Genomic DNA, 13,041 nt, shown 5'->3' with positions numbered 1-13,041 from the left:
TATGAAGTTTTACAAACCAATATCAATATTAGTCCATACAAGCAAATATTATTGCTTACTAATACTTTTAAGAGATGATAAGTTTCTCAATTACAGATGCTAACAAATACCAGTATAAATGGCTATCTTAATTACTAAAGTTAACTTTTCACCCCTCCATTACACTTGCCATTCTAATACTGAACTATAAACATGCATCACACATAATTGACAGATATAAGTACTTCACAGCCCACATCATCTTTACACTTAATGGTAAGTTAAGAATTAGAAAACTTATTTATGGGGACATTTTAAGAAAATATATACAAACGAAATTAATGAAAGTAGCAACTTGCAACATCTGCGATTAAAACTGTTTTAACTGCTTTTATTCATCATTGTCAAAATGTTAAACATAAAATAACAGTGCAAACCATACAACAAAAAATGCAAACAACAACAATACGGATATTCAACCAAGTGTGGCAAGAGAGACATTCGCTATTAGCAAGGCTATAGTTTCACAACCTCCTTTGATTATGAGCTTACAACACTGAACAGTATGCAGGGTCTGCTTAAATGACAACCAGTTGGTATTCACAACATATAGCATTCTAGCTCAGCTTCCCCTGCACTAATGCTTTGAGATGTGCCACAATATTCTGAAAATAACAAATGGTTGTTTGTAGTAACGAAAAGAATTCTACTTTACTGTGTAACTGGCTCACAACATGTCAATCATTTGAAAATATGGAAATAACTAGGAGCCACTAGGTCTTGCTTGGGTCTTAACGGTACTGTAAGACATCATTCTCTCAGACTGAAGTCCTTACTTTAAAGCTGTGCAGAGACATTCATTAACACTTTTTGTGTTCCTGCAACATTTTCATTTACATTTTTGTGGTTAAAAATGAGTTTTACCTCACTGACAAAGTTTGAATACTTTATCAAGAAGAAACACGTCTGAAGGCATTCAAACCTTTTATTTGTAAATTTAAGGGAGTAATGATAATCAAAGTGTGGTATTCATCATTTTCCACTGGCTTCAGAATGAAAGAAGCTGTGCTGCTAACATAAGCAATATACTATTAACTGCAAATTGATAGATGCTAGTAATGCTGAGTACATAATCCCAGTACTGTATTCATTTTAGCAATATCCAAATTCTGAACTGAAACAACTAAGTACAGTACACTCTAATCAAAATCAGTATAAATTGAAGCAAATTCAAATTACAAATCTGACTTAGAATTTCTGCTGTAATCATTCATTAATGGATTAAAGATTCCAATGATACTGAAGGTTCAATGCCTCTCTTATTGTTTCATGTATCTGTCCCCATTTCAGGGCTTGGACATACAGTTCAACAGTAGTATGAAATAATTTAAGAAATCATATCAGCTATGAAATTTCATTATTCTATAGACTTAAGGCTGCAATGAAGTAGTCCTGATTTTACAACAAAGGATACTGAATATAATGATAAAAGAAAAAATTTGGCTAAAGTTCTCCATGGTTACAACAGGGGTACGACATGGTTACAAGCAAAATACTTTGGGCGTGGTTAGTTACATCTGTCCATTAGTGGAAGAATAGAGAGGGTCTGGCGAGGCGTCTACATACTGGACATAGGCACCATGGACGCCAACACCGCTGCTAGAGTCCAAAGACCCGTCGCCTTCCGATACTGTAAAGATGTGATACATTCAATTAGATTTCGGCATTATTACATACAAAATACAACATTCACCGAGTTAAAAGTAAATGTATACATATGCAAAATAAAATAACACCAAAAGCACATATCAAACCTTAACAGACGATGACTTAAAATTTTTTGAAAACAGCCCCTTGGTACTGACTAGACATGGCAACATTTCAGGATATGATGTGATCTATCCGTTGGGGTTGTTACCTATCTTTATCATACTTGCTCATAATCGATCAATACTTGCCCATAATCAATCACAATGATGTTTAGACCAGTAAATGGGGATGATGAGTAAAAAAGGTTCAGGCAATGTTTCAGCCTGAGTTTGTTTCTGGCAATATTTCTGTCAAAGATTTCTAACATTTGCTGTTACATCTTTCAATGTTCCATATCTGGATCACCTTTTGTTTACAAATCTTTCACCAAAGGTTATTTCACAGGTTAGGTTCAGGAGGTACTCCACTTAATAAAGGCAGAAAACAAGAACAGTCTAAAAGAGGAAGAGAAAATCAACATAAATTTTGCCTAAGACTGAAAAGTCATTCAGGCTTTACAGCATAGCTTGAACTTATGATAGGTTGATGTTCCTGTGCACCCTGTTGCAAGACAAATCTGTTGTAAGTTGAACCATAAAAACCCCCAAATTTTCCCTTATGGATGCATTATACTGTATTTGAAAAAGATTATCACCCATATACAGTACAGCATACCATACTTTGTCAAGATTTAATTTACAGATAAAGTATTATATGAATACTTATTGAAAAAAGTAATACACTGAAACTCTATGATAGGGGCTTTAATCGCTGCAGGACTGGAGCGGGGCAAACTGAAGGTTACTGGCAGGGAGATGGAAGGGCAATAAGGTTGTGTATCTCCCCTTGAACTATTTGATTCAATAACTATAGCCACATCACAGGTAACGCAGACAATATTCAAAAGACTTACTAAAATGGAGGTGATGCGAGCTTGAGGTAGTGCTGGGGCCTACTAGAAGCAAGTACAAAGCTACATGCTTGTCTACAGCACCACCTGAATCCTCTGATCAGCAGTTGTTTTAAATGGATGTGGTAATAATGGGGTAGCAGTGAACATAAATGAATTTATATGTTTTGCCAATGGAGTGATACAAATCATAAGGTGTTATGTTTTGACACTAAAAATATGCATGATAAGTAACCAAATACCTTAAATTATGGTGATATATTTTACTACTATGAGAAAGCATCCTTTTAGACATTAGAAATAAAAACATTTATCATAAGTTGAAGCACAGTGTTATAACACCATACAACAAACCATAATTCTAAACAGTTTTAACTCTGAAACATTGCAAGTTGAAGCACTGAAACTCAAAGCTCTGGTGTACTACTGAATGCGAAACAGGGCAAGAGAAGCATTAGATGACTGGCAAAATGAAAGAAGATTTATATCATCATTAAATTCTGGTGCAGTATGTATAGATATTACTCAAGATGAGTTGCTAAGTGCTGTAAATATTGGAAAATCATGACTAACATTGTGTGAGAACATAATTTACTTCTGCATCTTTACTCCAAGAAGTAAACTCAATGTACATGCCTGAATATTTGTATTTTGACACTTTATACTTTCTTCATCATGAAGAGAAATTTAGTTCCTCTTACTTTACACTCAAATTTGTTTTTCCTTCATTAATAACTAGCCCCAGTTTTTGAGAAAGAACATTAAACTCATCTGAGTGACTGGCACATCTTTTTTACAGAACCTCCCTGGATCATGATGTCATCTGCATATATAATGTTACCACTCCTTTAGGAGCATTTGATAAAGCTCATAGTCAAGTACTTATGAATGGAGTGGCTTCACTAAGGGTATCAGGGAAATTGTCATGCTGGATAGCTTGCGTGTGGTATGGTATCAGGAGCGTTTGTCTGAGGAAATCATCTGAACTAGGTACTTGAAAGGGGGAGTACTGAGTCCAATGTTTTTCATCATACTGATGAATAAAGGTGCCTCACACGAATGTCCTAAATGAATGGTAACCATTATATATAAAGATGACATCATGATTCATGGAAATTCTGTAGAAAATGTGCAGACTGTTTTGGATATCTTTAGTGTTCTTTTTCTAAAAAAAAATAAAAAAAAAGAAAAAAAAAGGGGGTGGGGGGTGGGGGCTAGTTATCAATGAAGGAAAACCAATTTGAGTGTAAAAAAAAAGGGAATCTACATTTCTTTTTTTCATGGAAAAAGTGTAGACAAAGTGTCAAAATACAATTTAGGTAGGTATATTGGGTTCACTTCTGAGAGTAAAGATGCAAAAGTAAATCATATTCTCACACAATGTCCGGCAAAACTACAGCCCCTGAATGGCATGTTGTCTATTTCCACTATAAGACCAATTACATACTATGCAGCCCCTGTCTGCTCGTCTTGGTAAAGAAAGGCCATGGAAATTGGAAATCTTTCAAAATGAAACAATGAGAAAAATTCTATGATGTCGAATGAATGCAGTAACTGATATAATGAAAATGATACTAGGCTTACAAATCATTTCACAGTGGGGTAATGAAATTAATACTGTTACTTCAATTCAATTAATGAGAGGGGAAAAAAGAAGAATCTTACAAAAAAAAAATATTCATTATACTTTGTCACTGTCTTCTGTATTAGCGAGGTAACACAAGGAAACAGATGAAAGAATGACTCAACCCACCCACATACACATGTATATACATAAATGCCCACACACACACATATACATACCTATACATTTCAATGTATACATATACATACACAGACATATACAAATATACACATGTACATATTCATACTTGCTGCCTTCAACCATTCCCATTGCCACCCTGGTACAGGTGAAATAGCACCCCCCTCCCCCCGCATGCGTGTGAGATAGCGCTAGGAAAAGACAACACAGGCCGCATTCATTACTATCAAAAACACAAGGCCCTTCTGTAAAAAGACAAGAGAGGAGACATGAAAGAAATGCACTTGAAAAATAGTCACTTGGCAGACTGGTGTACAGCTTTTTGTTAAAGTCATAAGGTCTCGCTGTGGAAAGGACAAGGGATTGATATAGACATTATGCCTCATATGAACTAGGAGAGATGAGGGCACTGTGCAAGAAAAGTGTTGGTAGTATACCTTTAAAAACCATACATGTTTACTGTGATGGCTCAGTTCTGTCAAGTGCCAGGCCAGATGTAGGATCCTTAAAGACAGTACTCAAATCAAGGTTGAGGACACCAAAATTGGACTTCAGCTGAGCAACTCTATATCATCAGCTCAAGCTAAATTACATATATGAACAGGAGTGAAGATTGTGAAAATACATAGTTATTATAGAGTAGGGCAGCTTTGGGTTCCTTGAACAAGCCAGTCATTTCTGAACACATTGGTGTCTGTCAAAAATCAGTATGTGAAATAAGAAAACAAGGTAACAATGTTCAATTTGTATGGGTTCCCTTACACATGAGTATTGCACCTTATGAAATGGCAGACATGGAAACCAAAAGAGCCACTACTGCAATTTCATTTACTAAGGTAATTCAAAAATGCACATATCAAAAATTATATGATGCAAATAGAATGAATGTGCAACAAAGCAAAAATAGATGAAGTATTAAAAAATATAGGTACTTTACACCTAGAATATACTAATCATTTGTAAAATTAAATGAGCCCCTGGAGGGGCATTCTTGGACTGGGGTGGGAATAATCTGTCACCTCATCCTTTTGAGATTGCATTTTTTCTTTTACCTCATAAAACATATAATCAATTCATCAGACCTCATTAAGCTTACACTGAAATATTTAACTGATAATGAATACATTGCTGATCCTAAAAGAGACACCATTACTTAATTATATCAATGGTACCATTTATATATTATGGTAAGGGTGGAAAAATTGTGGTCTGTGGGTGTGATGTGGCTCTTCAGAAGGTACAACTGGCAAGTAAAGTCAGTAGGAATTTTGAATAAAAATATCTTAGATCCATGTCAAACTTTTCGTCACTGTGACGGACAGGATATAGAACAAGGGGTTAGAGGTGAAATACGGAGGTGTTATTAATGATAAAAATATATTTTCAAGAGGCATTCATGAAATGAAAATATACATTTGAAAAATTACAAGTGTGCTTGTTTTGTTTTAGGATGACAATTTCTATGTCAAAAACAAGTCTTTGGTGTAAATGCTATATGGCCTTCTGTCCATGTGAAATCTTTCTAGATGGCCCCAAGATTGAAATAACTGTCCACCAAGCATTATAGTCCTATGTTTGCAAACATTACAACTTTCGCAAATAATGTACACATGATATTTGATGTATACTACTATTATCATTATTATTATTTTCATTATCATTTTAATACTTGATCGCCGTTTCCAGCCTCAGCGAGGTAGCGCCAAGGCACAAACGAAGACTCATCCACTCATATATACATACATGTGCATATACATATCAACATAAACAGACATATATACGCATGTACAAATTCATACTTGCTCGTCTTCATCCATTTCCGACGCCACCCCGCCCACAGGAAACAGATCGCTAACCCATGCGTCAGCGAGGTGCGCCAGGAAACAGACGAAAAAAGCCACATCCGCTCACACTCGCTCTCTAGCTGTCATGTGTAATGCATGTGAACTATATACCACTATACCCAAGGGATCGTTCCCCGGACCATTTGTGTGGCATCAGGTATCCTAACATTCCCGCCACGATGCGCTTGTTTCCGCGCGAGTGACAGTATCTCCACCTCATACACGATCCATGACGCATCTCCTAGATCCATGAGGCAACGGGTGGTCACGGAGCTGTTTTAAGCTCACTGTGTCCTGAGGGGTTATGCTTCCATGGGTGCCACACAGATGGTCCGTGGCCATGGGGAAATCGTTCATTTCTCGGGGCATAGAAGTAAACAGTGAACATCGAATGTTTTACATGGACAGAACACGATATACAATTTGTACATGGTTGAGATATATACACATTAACAAAGTGAAGTGGGAGTCGATTGAAAAACCTTCCTCTTGTCCAGAACATTAGCGGACTATTTCTACACTGTCATGAATGCATGACTCATCTGCAAGTTCTCTGAACCGGCGAATGACTACGGAGAATATGCAGATTTACGCTTATCGTGGCCTGGGGGTTTGGCTACCTGGCTGCCACATAGATGGAGCGGGGACAGATTCTCGGGGTATAGTGTATATATATATATATATATATATATATATATATATATATATATATATAAATGTATTCTCCCTGGGGATAGGGGAGAAAGAATACTGCCCACGTATTCCCTGCGTGTCGTAGGCGACTAAAAGGGGAGGGAGCGGAAGACTGGAAATCCTCCCCTCTCGCTTTTTAATCTTCCAAAAGAGGAACAGAGAAGGGGGCCAAGTGAGGATATTCCTTCAAAGGCTCAGTCCTCTGTTCTTAACGCTACCTCGCTAATGCGGAAAATGGCGAATAGTATGGTGTGTATATATATATATATATATATATATATATATATATATATATATATATATATATATATATATATCCCTGGGGATAGGGGAGAAAGAATACTTCCCACGCATTCACTGCGTGTCGTAGAAGGCGACTAAAAGGGGAAGGAGCGGGGGGGCTGGAAATCCTCCCCTCTTTTTTTTTAATTTTCCAAAAGAAGGAACAGAGAAGGGGGCCAGGTGAGGATATTCCCTCAAAGGCCCAGTTCTCTGTTCTTAACGTTACCTCGCTAACGCGGGAAATGGCGAATAATTTGAGAGATATCCTAGCAGAAGCGCTCCCGCCTACCACTTTGGGGTCCCGGGTTCGATCTTGGCTGTTGGTTTGTTTTATGAAAGTGTGCGCCTTCATATGCACTTTGTTATATATAAATATATATATATATATATATATATATATATATATATATATATATATATATATATATATATATATCACAATGACAGCACCTAATATTAAATTATACCAAGCCGGATGTGGGCGTGCAACATAAAATACAATACACCTCTATCTACAATATGTACATACAAGCAGTGACAGTTATATCTGATTTTACTCGTGTGTAATATAATACGTTCCACTCCTGAAGAGGACCAGCAGTACAGATAAGATGTTAATAATAACCTGGTTCTCCATTATCAATGCAACAGAGACTTGATGTCGTCAGCCAGCGAGCGCTGACGGGCTGAGGCTCTGAGGTGTGGCAGAAGCTGGGATAGTACTCCCAGGGAAAGTTGTCTGGGAGCTCAGGAAAGTAGGCGTAAGCCGGCCAATCATCTAGGTGGAAACTTAACGAGTAGGTGTTGTTGTACTCCTGTACTCCTGGTTTAAAGCTACTTCCCACTCTCCTCGTCTCCTTATCGTTGTCACTGCCCGACATCCCGTAACATATATATACACTCGAAAGCTGTGATGCCTTTTATTTTGGGAAACACTCAGGTATAAAAGATAATTACTTCAGCAGTATCAGTTCAGTGGTTCTACAATACTACTTTAAAATAACACGATTACTAGCGTCATCTGATGATCGCTAATCAATGTCTCTTACAATTCAATTTCCAAACGAGTTTGGTGGCGGTTAAGCAAGTATTAGTAATCCGCTAGTGTCACATCGTCTCATAATGCAGCAACCATCAACTTCGTATGCAGGAAATAGCAGGCAAAACTTACATTACGGAACATATTCCACAGGTCAGCACAAACCATTCCTTACAGTCAATTAGAAGTGCGTCGTGATCCACGTACAACTAAATACCTAACATGGCCAGCCAGGTCTGCGTGCACTGCTCACGCGTGGCGGTGCGCAGAGCGACAAGGCAGGGAATATAGGCAACTCGTCTCATTCACCTTGGAGACAATGAAATCAGACAGTAGTCGACGAGTCTCATGACAACTGCAGACAGCAGGTGTGCCACGGATGCGCAGGTCTCCTGAACCTAAGAGTATCCTGCGCAGTCCCTGGAAATGCGGTGCCATAAATGCAGCGTTCAAACACGCTAAATATTTCAACCAATTAAAATCCTTCTTTCAATTGCCTTCTTATACGATTTCAACGTTGACTTTCGCATCCGTTATTTCAAATCTTTCCTTAAGATGCACCATAATAAATATGCGACTACGATTTTATCAATTTAACAAAGAATGCAAACATGGCTGACTTGTATTCTCAAAAGTTACTGAGCATGATCAGCGCTGGTTGGATCCAAGAATGTTGTCATCACATGATAACTACAAAAACCTACTTACACAAAAAGTGCTCTAGCCAGGAGCGTTTCCAGGATTTGGTCAAGAGTATGGAGAGAGAGAGAGAGAGAGAGAGAGAGAGAGAGAGAGAGAGAGAGAGAGAGAGAGAGAGAGAGAGAGAGAGAGTGGGCAGTTACGAAATCGGCAAGACAATGATGAAAAGATCGGAACAAGTGTTAGGCAACAGTTCATCGTATCACAGACATCTTAACCCTTCGAGTTCGTTTGGATGTTATATTCAATCACTAGTATTAGTCAAATTTTCCTAAAACAACACAGCAGCTGTGTAGAGAAGTAAGTTTAGTGCGAGTCCCAGTTCTGAATGAAAATATATTCATATTTGATAATACAAAACATCTGATAGCAATAATCAAGGATGAAACAATATGTTTTGAGAGGGAGACAAAAATGTTATCAATAAACGTCTGTCTGTCAACATTTTGAGTGGGTGCTGAAAATTAAACCAGTGAAAGTTAAATATATACAGATATACATTTATATTTCCCTACAAAGTAACGAGTGTTAGAATAATTAAAACATTTTTTTATAGCAATATCAACTAAATGGGGAACAGTCCCCACTCCCTTCCCGAGACATCAGAGGAGCAATACGAATCACAGAAGATGGCAGAGCGAAGGGTAAAATGGTAATTTTTATCCACAGCCGCAGTTGCTAAACGTTGCCGATGCAACAGACTTTCCCATTCGACAATAAGTAATATTTCTTCTAGTTAAACTAGATTACGTTCAAAAGTTCTCAAAAGGTTCCAACAAAAAATAATCTTATCTATAAAAAAAATAAGTATTTCTGAGATAATCTAAGTTATACTTAGAACTTCAAGTGTTATTGGAGAGAGAGAGAGAGAGAGAGAGAGAGAGAGAGAGAGAGAGAGAGAGAGAGAGAGAGAGAGAGAGAGAGAGAGAGAGAGAGAGAGAGACTTTGATTATAGTTAAAAAAAAAAAGTGGATATATGACTTCATCATGACCCTAATATACCAAGACCGTAAATCTAAGTGCACGAGTTACTAACAAATTGTAGAAAAACAAACAATAATTGATTTCTAAATTCTCGCCCAGTAGTTTCTGACTCACGAGCTCTCTGACTTGACCTGTGAATCACCTTGAATTCACCCTCAAGTGACCCGTTGACCTGTTTGCAGCTCTGCCTACAGTATACTATCACTAAGCTGACACAGTCCGAGGATACAGTATGGTACGATGGTATACCAGTTTCAGGATACAGTATGATACGACGGTACATCCGATACATCCTAGTTTATACCATTACAGACACCAACCATCACAAATCATTAGGGGTACATCACTCTAGATTTCCCTAATTCTATGATATAAGGCTTCACAATGTCTAAGGATATATCACTGTAGGTTTCACTAATTCTAGGCTATAAGGCTTCACAAAGTCTAAGGATATATCATTGTAGGTTTCACTAATTCTAGGATATAAGGCTTCACAATGTCTAAGGATATATCACTGTAGGTTTCACTAATTCTAGGATATAAGGCTTCACAAAGACTAAGGATCTATCATTGTAGGTTTCACTAATTCTAGGATATAAGGCTTCACAAAGTCTCAGGATATATCATTCTGGGTTTCACTAATTCTGGAATATACCATCAGTGACCTGACACATCATGACAGAGATGAACCATCATTCATCCATCATAATGCTTGTAACAACAACACTAGGATAAACCATCACTCATCATAAAGCTTATTTATCATTACACGAGGGACTAGGCTATACCATCACACATCCTTAAGCTTGTATAACATCATATCACTAATCTTCACTAACCTAGGATATACCATATCACTAATCTTCACTAACCTAAGATATACCATATCACTAATCTTCACTAACCTAAGATATACCATACCACTAATCTTCACTAACCTAGGATATACCATTATCAAGCTAATATATCACCACTCAAATTTACTAAGATATACTATGACTAAGCTGAAAGCATCACGCTCCGCTAAAGATCATGCCTTCACTAAGCTAATCACTAATGTTCACAGGAAAATCAACCTAAAAAATGCTATCATCGCGTGCCCTCGAGTCGAACACACCCAACCAAGAACATTAGGTAATACTGCTTAGATAAAATCACGTGAACATTAAATGTTCTGATATGCAGGAAAGATCTTTAAATGCCACATATACTGTAAATCCAACTATTTCTCAAATAATTTCACGCACACATCCATTGAGGCAAACACCACCACCACTTCTGCAACCACAATGTTCCTCCCAATCTGACGCTATGTGTACATGCTATCACTGTCTACCACTACTCTCCCATATAACTTACCAGGAACATTCAAACTAAATATCTCTAATTTGAACATTTACTTTCCCTCCTTGCCTTTACACAAAGGCACTTTAAAGGTACCCCACCTTGAGTCATACATACTATTACTACTAATAATAACAATAATAAAAGAAGATTATATCTAACCACTCAGCAAAACAATCACCTACTTTCCTGAGAAATTCAACTGGAATCCTATTCAGCGTCCCACACAGATTTCAAATATGCAAGGCTTCTACTGCTTGTGCCATGGTTCTCACCCTTTGAATACCTACCAAACAAAACAACCCACATCTGCCACCCTATCATATAATAATAATAATAATAATAATAATAATAATAATAATAATAATAAATACAATAATAATGATTAATAATAATTGGATCATCTATTTAATGATACGCTTCCAAACGCTTTCTAAGCTACGCTAGATTTTGACACAATCGTAAACTAACCCTTAAAAAAAACCCCGCTGGGGCGAATCTTAGGCGTAATACATAATGTACTTCGGGCCAATGACATTAAAAACAAGGAAGTTGATAAGTAATCCTTTTTCTTGTATCCCAAAAGTTGGTTCTTGACTATTTGTCTCTGGGTAGAAAATGCTCCATCTGGATTTCTAGAGGAAATGAATGGTTCAGTTCTAAATATTTAATTTAAACCCGAAAATGATGTTCATGTGACAGAGTGAAAGAAACTCTCAATATAATTATTATCTAGTTGGATATGAGCCTCAGGAGTCAGCGTGTGGGAGGGACTTGGGAGTCGACATCGTCCCTAATTCCCCGCTCGAATCCCATGTTAGGAGGATAGTTCAGGAGACAAACTGTCGGGTGACAAGTGTCATAATAATTTTCAAGAATCAGGAAACATCAAGCAAACTGTTCATATCCTGCGCAAGACCAAAACTACAATGCGTTTCTCAAGTTTGATCACCGAACCCAAAGAAGCAGAAAGACTTACAAGAGCAGGTCCAGAGGAAGACAACAAAACTGGTCACGGAATTAAGAGGGCTGAGTTACGGGGAAAGGCCAGAAGTTTATGCATGTTCAAGAAGGGAAGATTGAGGAGTGACATGATCACAACCTTCACGTTTTTAAAACATCGATGACGTGAACGGTGAACAGTACTTAAGGGAGATGTAGAGATCGAATAACCAGAGGACATAACATGAAGTTAAGCAAGAAACTTGAGAAAAAAAAGTGAAGTACTTCTATAGTATAAAAGCAGTGGACGAAGGGAAGAGACATATACATATACCTAAGCACCGGCATGATAGTAGAGAATGTTCAAGAGACGGGGCCCTAAGAGTGTTAAACTTCCTCCATGTACTTTATAAGTAAAATTCAAGATTAAGAGACAACAAGAGTGTACACAACTAACTTCCCGTAATACACAAATCACAAAACTCCGCTGCACACATCCCCCTGGCGTCATCTGAAATATCTTTAACCTTACATATAAACCACTGACGATGGCCGTCTCCCCTTTGCGTCATCAACATGCACATGTACGTTCACAATCCTCCAACTTCCTCAAACCACCATAACAGGCTTTCTTACATGCTCCTTTACATCGATTCCAAACCATAATATATATATTCCTTACATCATCATTCTTCACGTCGTATATTCTCGCAACTGTATCGCATATACCGACGTTACCATACCTACTGCTCTCGCGCCACATTTTCACTTGTCTGGAGCAGTGCACTATGGCTTTACCTCCCAATAAAGAAAC

At 37.6% G+C, this 13,041-nt stretch overlaps 1 protein-coding gene across 1 annotated transcript in view; it reads right to left on the bottom strand.

Annotated features, from left to right (window-relative positions):
• LOC139754514 (DNA-binding protein RFX2-like) overlaps nt 1–13,041 on the bottom strand; it is a 291,540-nt gene that overhangs the window by 108,102 nt on the left and 170,397 nt on the right. The window contains exon 6 of the mRNA XM_071671804.1: nt 1,555–1,669. Coding sequence (XP_071527905.1) covers nt 1,555–1,669 — 115 coding nt within the window. The remainder of the gene's footprint in view (nt 1–1,554; nt 1,670–13,041) is intronic.

Source organism: Panulirus ornatus, chromosome 17 (assembly GCF_036320965.1).
Source record: "Panulirus ornatus isolate Po-2019 chromosome 17, ASM3632096v1, whole genome shotgun sequence".
In the NCBI taxonomy this organism is placed as follows: Eukaryota; Metazoa; Arthropoda; class Malacostraca; order Decapoda; family Palinuridae; genus Panulirus; species Panulirus ornatus.
This window is presented reverse-complemented; position numbering and strand designations above follow the sequence as displayed.